At 52.5% G+C, this 6,000-nt stretch overlaps 1 protein-coding gene across 7 annotated transcripts in view; it reads left to right on the top strand.

Moving 5' to 3' along the window:
• Positions 1 to 443: 443 nt before the first annotated feature.
• ZNF496 (zinc finger protein 496) overlaps positions 444 to 6,000 on the top strand; it is a 73,495-nt gene continuing 67,938 nt past the window's right edge. For 3 of the 7 annotated variants that reach the window (XM_059695832.1, XM_059695831.1, XM_059695826.1), the window contains exons 1-4: positions 444 to 582; positions 1,939 to 2,041; positions 2,386 to 2,812; positions 3,176 to 3,359. In XM_059695832.1, coding sequence (XP_059551815.1) covers positions 2,423 to 2,812; positions 3,176 to 3,359 — 574 coding nt within the window. In that variant the 5' untranslated portion in view covers positions 444 to 582; positions 1,939 to 2,041; positions 2,386 to 2,422. Of the gene's footprint in view, positions 583 to 1,264; positions 1,427 to 1,938; positions 2,042 to 2,385; positions 2,813 to 3,175; positions 3,360 to 6,000 lie in introns of all 7 variants that reach the window. The other 4 variants (XM_059695830.1, XM_059695827.1, XM_059695829.1 and 1 more) reach the window with 4 other exon arrangements.

Raw genomic sequence — 6,000 nt, 5'->3', positions numbered from 1 at the left:
GCGGGGAGCGAACCACTGAGACGCCGAGACCTCCGCCGTCCTAGAGTGGAGCAGGAAGTGTCCCAGGGGAGGGAGCAGGAGGGTCCGGCCTTTCCTTTCCTCCGCGTCCGGCGGGCTCCAGCGGCGGCCAAGCCTGCGCGGCCGGCTAGCGGGGACGCGTCCCGGCGGTGAGTGCGGCCGGGCCCCTACGGCCCGCGCGGCGCCCCCCCGCCGCCTCTCCCAGCCCCGAGCACCCCGGACTCGCGGCCCCGCGGCTCCGGACCCACCCCGCGCGCCCGTCGGCCTCGCGCGTCCCCCATCGCGGAGCCAGTCGGGGCTCTGCGGGCGGGGAGATAAGGCGATATCGTCTTTCGGGGTCCTGCATTTCTTTCTGTTCTTCCCTCCCAGGTGGAGTCGTGGATTTCTGGATGAGCTGGAGACGTGGCTTGGCTGGCCAGGGACGGAGTCGGGCCCAGCAGAGAGCCCGCCTCGGGAAGGACACCGGGAGGCGGGCTGGGAAGGATGAGGAACGGCTGTGGAGACTAACGCCGCAGCAGGAGCCATTTAAGTTAGACGCCGGGAAGGAGTTCCAGACGGTGTGAGGTGAGGAGCCGGGAGCTGGCTACTCCGGAGACGCGCGCGCGGGGTGTGCGTGCGCGCGCTGGGAGGGAAGCGGGAGAGGGAGAGCGAGGAAAAGCTCTCTCTTCCCCTGGCCTAAAATGCCCTCCCTTTCCTTCTGCTGATCCCGCGCTGTCCCTCCTCCATCAGCTGCTTTAAGCCCCGCCCCGCGGGAATCCCATGTTCGTTCATTCATCAGGCATCACTCCCGAGCCTCCTACCACTGGGTGACAAAGAGGAGCGCCACTGTCTGATGAGGGCTGGTTCCCAGCGCACACTGAGTGCTAAGGGTGGGGCCTGGGTACCCTAGGTTGGGGCCGACCTGGGAACCCAGAGGCCCTGCCGTTGTGTGGTGGCTGAGCTCAGGGACTTTAGGGGGCTGGTTCCAAATGCAGGAGCAGGCACTGAAGGAAGGTTGCCATGGGGCAGGCTCTAACGTGCCCAGCCAGACTGCTTGAGTCCTTTTCTGCTAGTCTGTTTTCCATTGGAAAGCAGAGCAGTCCAGACACTGCTATTCCGTGGCTTTGTGGTTCTTCTGGTCTGGGTATGGAAGTCCAGTGACTACCCAGTGATCTCACGGCCTGAGAGAAGGGGAGGGACTTTCTCTGGGCCCCATAGCCTCTGAGTAGTGGCGTTTACTCCATTTTTTTATTATTATTTATTTTAGAGATAGAGGAAGGGAGAGCTAGAGAGAAATATTGATGAGAGAAAAACATCTATCTGATGCCTCCTGCACACCCCCTGGTGGGGATCCAGCCTGACCTGGGAATGAACCTCCTGGTTCATTGGTTGATGCTCAGCCATTGAGGACACCGGCCAGGCAGTACTGGTATTTATAAATGCACAGCATTACTTTTCTCCTGGAAACTGAGGTGTGGCTGTCACTTTTAACTGTCCCCCTTTTTTTTGTTTGTTTTTGACTGTCCCATTTTTTGTTGCTTTTTTAATTCTCATCTGAGGATATGTTTTTATTAATTGATTTGAGAAAGAGAGGAAGAAAGAAACATTGGTGTGAGAGAGAAACATGGATCAGTTGCTTCTCATACAAACCCCAACTGTGGGGATTGAACCTGCCACCCTTTGGTGTATGGGACAACGCTCCAACCTACACAGCTGCACTGGCCAGGGCTTGTCTGGGTATTTTCTCGGCCATGTGCTTCACCCTTGTCTCCCAATGCAGACTCTCTGGGTCAGAGCTGGTTCTGGCTGTGTGGATCCAGCAGTCTAGATGAACCAGTAGTCTGCCCTGGCCATTAGCAGTGTGGGTTTCCCTTCCTCAACATGCCTTCATGGTTCTTATCTGGAACATCTGTCTTTGTCTTTCCAACTCATGTTGTAAAGGTCTCAAGGGCAGGAACGGTGACTTTGGCTCAGAAATCCCAAGATAGCAGCCTGCTTAGCTCGGCCCTCTTGGGTTTTCTCCAGGAGGATCTGGCCACCGAAGGTACCACAGAGTCTTAATTCCTTCTCTCTCCTGCATGTAGCCCTGTCATTGTCCTGGGATGCTCGGAATGTCTTTGTCACATTGAAAGGACACTACTTTTCTCCCGGACTCCCTACCTTGTTTGTCAGGTTGACCAATTAGGGGGACCATGCAATGATGCTGTTGGGGGTGGCAGTTCCCTCTCTCCATTTGTATAAGGACCAGTCACACTGACACTTCTCACATGTCCCAGGGCTTCTCCCAAGGGCTGGTCCTTGGGCCTTGTCACTTTCCCCATCACCACCCTCCACACCTACTTACAAGAGACCAAAGTATTGAAGCCAGTGATTTCTGTTTGGAAATAGGGTCGTCTTCTGCTGCTGACCCCCATCAAATCCCATCATGCCCACAGCCCTGTGTCCCCGAGTCTTGGCTCCGAAGGAAAGTGAGGAGCCCAGGAAAATGAGGAGCCCACCGGGAGAGAGCCCTGGACCCCAGGGCGAGCCTCCCAGCCCCGAATCTTCCCGACGCCTCTTCCGCCGGTTCCGCTACCAGGAGGCGGCGGGCCCCCGTGAGGCTCTACAGCGCCTCTGGGACCTGTGCCGGGGCTGGCTGTGCCCCGAGCGGCACAGCAAGGAGCAGATCCTGGAGTTGCTGGTGCTGGAGCAATTCCTAGCCATCCTGCCTCGTGAGATCCAGGGCTGGGTGCGTGCCCAGGAGCCGGAGAGCGGAGAGCAGGCTGTGGCTGCTGTGGAGGCACTAGAAAGGGAGCCAGGGAGACCCTGGCAGTGGGTGAGTGGAGCAGCTGCTCTGGGCTGGCTGGAGGTTGGGAGAAGAGGGTAAGAGCCTCCACACACACACACACACTTTCCCCGTCCCCTGACAGGGATGAGGAATTCTCTCCAGAGCTCTTGCTTTGGTGAAGTACACATGAGTGTTGGTTTCTCAGTAGAGCAGATTATATCCCCTAAAGGCTATAACTAGGAAGATAAGTCCTTCCCCTTTACAGCCCTGTCCAAGGCCTGGGCTGAGCCTCCAGTGATCAGCTGTGGAGGTGATGGTCAGTAGGCCAAGGGAGGGAGTTTGCACAGCCTCTGGCCCTTGCTGGCTAGGGACCTCTCTGTGAGTCCTGAAAAGCTCTTTCTGGGATTGCAGCTCAAGCACTGTGAGGACCCCGTGGTGATTGACGATGGGGATGGCCCTCTGGACCAGGAGCAGGAGCGGCTGCCAGCAGAGGCCCAGAGCCACCTTGCAAAGAGCCAGGAAGCCCAGCCAGTGGCCCTGCCCCAGGGCCCTGGGCTCCCAAGCAGACTGCCAGGCCAGCTCAGCGGGGACCCAGGTAGGGAGTCTGGGGCGGGGGGCAGGCTGGCCTTTGTACCCCACCTTGTGCCTTAGAGGTGGCTCTTGACCTCAGTAGTTCTCTCTTATCCCCTGAGGAGCCATAAACAACTTTCAAGGTCTGAGCTCCTCCCTAGAGTGATTGAATCAGAATTTCCTGAGGATGTCTGTTCTTTTCATGGTGCCCCATTCATTCAGAGGGACCTCTGTCTCCCAGTGCAGACTCTGTTGTAAGGGGCTGTCTTTGAAGCTGCACCATCTTCTCTCTGAGAGGGTGCATTTCTGGGCTGTGTCATTTTGTGGGACAGCTGGGCACTATTGGCTGTCCCAGTAGGGCTGTGTCAGGAGCCGAGTGTGGCCATATCCACTTGTCTCCCTGAACCTCTCTTTCCCAGCAAAACAGCCCCTGATCTCAGGCTTGTTATGATGCTGCAAGGAAATACAGAAATAACTCGTAGAGGGAACAGGTTGATGTCTCAGGGTTTGGGGCTTGACTGTCACCTAGCCATGTCTAAATATCTGTACAAAGTATGCTGGTGGCTTCAGGCAGGTGGTTTTGGCACCAGGTATACTTGATGTTGAATCCTCTCGCTATAACCCAGGCCAGCTTCTAAACTCTGCAAGCCTCAGTTTACTGGTCCATCCAAAGGAGGTAATCATTACTCTTATTGAGTTTCTTGAGGATTAAAGGATTATATCCATAAAATGCTAAGCAGTCATGATTATCGGTTGAAGTAATCCTCTGGGGAGATGTGCTGCCCTGTGGTTAAGTGACCTCTGTGGTGTGAGGGTTGTTTTGGGCAGACTTGCTACATTGTGCGATAGATAACAGATGAAAGGAGGGAGGGTGCCAGAAGAGAGTATTCTTGAGATTCACAGTCGTCCTTAACATTGTCATAAGTTTTTCAGTTAAAAAAAAGCATATTAAATTTCTTTTTGGGTTAAACTATATTGACTTCTGTATAAATCAAACTCTTCAGCCTCCCCTTGGTTGAAAGTCCAAATAGTTTTTTAGGGATGTCTGAACAAAGTCCCACAGACAGGACAACTTAAACAACAGACATTTACTTTCTTCCAGTTCTGGAGCCTGGAAGATCCAGACCAGGTGTCAGGAGGGCTGGTTCCTCCTGAGGCCTCTCTCCTTGGTGTGTGAATGGCCATCATCTACCTATGTCCTCATGTGTTTGTCCCTTTGTGTGTGTCTTAATCTCTTTTTAAAATAAAATTTACCATTTTAACTACTTAAAAATTTTTTTTAATTGATCTTAGAGAGAGGAAGGGTGAGGGGGAGAGAAACATCAATGTGAGAGAAACATTGATTGGTTGCCTCCTGCATGCCCTCTACTCGGGATTGAGCCTGCAACCCGGGCATGTGCCCTGACTAGGAATCAAACCCACCACTTTTTTTTTCTTCTTTAAATATTTTTTTATTGATTTCAGAGAGAGAGGGAGAGAGAGAAACATCAATGATGAGAATCATTGATTGGCTGCCACGCCCCCTACTGGGGATCAAACCCACAACCCTAGCATGTGCCCTAACAGGGAATCGAACTATGATCTCCTGGTTCATGGGTTGATGCTCAACCACTGAACCACACCAGCCATCAAACCTGCCACTTTTTGGTGTACCAGCCAGGGTTTAATCTCTTCTTAAAAGGACATCAGTCATACTGGGTTAGGGCCATCCTAAAAATTTTGTTAACTTAATTACCTCTTGAAAGATCCCCATCTCCAAATACAGTCACATTTTATGGTCTTAGGGGTTGGGACTTCAACATGTGAATTTGGTGGGGACATAATTTAGTCTAACGACAAGCTGAAGGGAAGCAACCATTGGTCCAAATAAACACTGCATGTGCAGGCAGCTTGTGATATGCAGGTTGTGGGTAGCAAGAATGCCCTCAGAAGTAGCTGCCTCAGCCTAAGCTGGTGCTTCTTGAGGAAGTTCAGAGATAAGCCAGTTACCACTGATAGGATTCTGGTCCAAAGACTCAGCTCCTCCATTTACCCTGAGCAATAATGAGTGGACAGAGGAGCCATGATGAGTTTGTTACTAGGAAGACCTTAAAGACTTAAAGTGATTTGTTGTTGGGATGAGCCGCCAGTAAAAACCTTGTAGTTTCTAATCTTGAAAATCTTCCCAAAACGCTAAATCTGACTTAAAGGGTAAAGCTTTCACAATGATTTGTAAAAGTGTCCGTGTACTCATGTCCCATGGGAAAGGTAGGGAGAGGCTGTCATTCATCCCCCAGAAGGTGGCAGCTGTGAGAGAGCAGAATGAACTCGCCCCTCACATCCACACCCACCCTGCTTGAGCTTTCCCCAGCAGAGTGAGAAGGTTGCCTCCCTCGGGGACCCCAGTGTCACTGCTGGCTAAGTTGTCTCTTGTTCTGCCTCCTGTTTGGACCCTTGTTCTAAATAGTTACACCTTTCCCTGCTGCATCTTGGTGAGAGATGCTGGCTTCTGTGTTAGCTTTGAGGCTGATTTCACATGTGACAGGATCAACCTTCAAAAGACCAAGAAACGATAGTGCAGCTTTCCAAGTTTTATTCTGTGAAAGGAGCACCTTTTGAAACAACTTATTTTCATATGGTTGCACCCTGGGCAAGGTATGTGGCTCACTGCTTACAGAAGCCTGAGC

Source organism: Myotis daubentonii, chromosome 5 (genome assembly GCF_963259705.1).
Source record: "Myotis daubentonii chromosome 5, mMyoDau2.1, whole genome shotgun sequence".
NCBI classification, from domain to species: Eukaryota; Metazoa; Chordata; class Mammalia; order Chiroptera; family Vespertilionidae; genus Myotis; species Myotis daubentonii.
The sequence above is the reverse complement of the archived record's forward strand: the minus strand, read 5'-3'. Positions and strand labels throughout refer to the sequence as shown.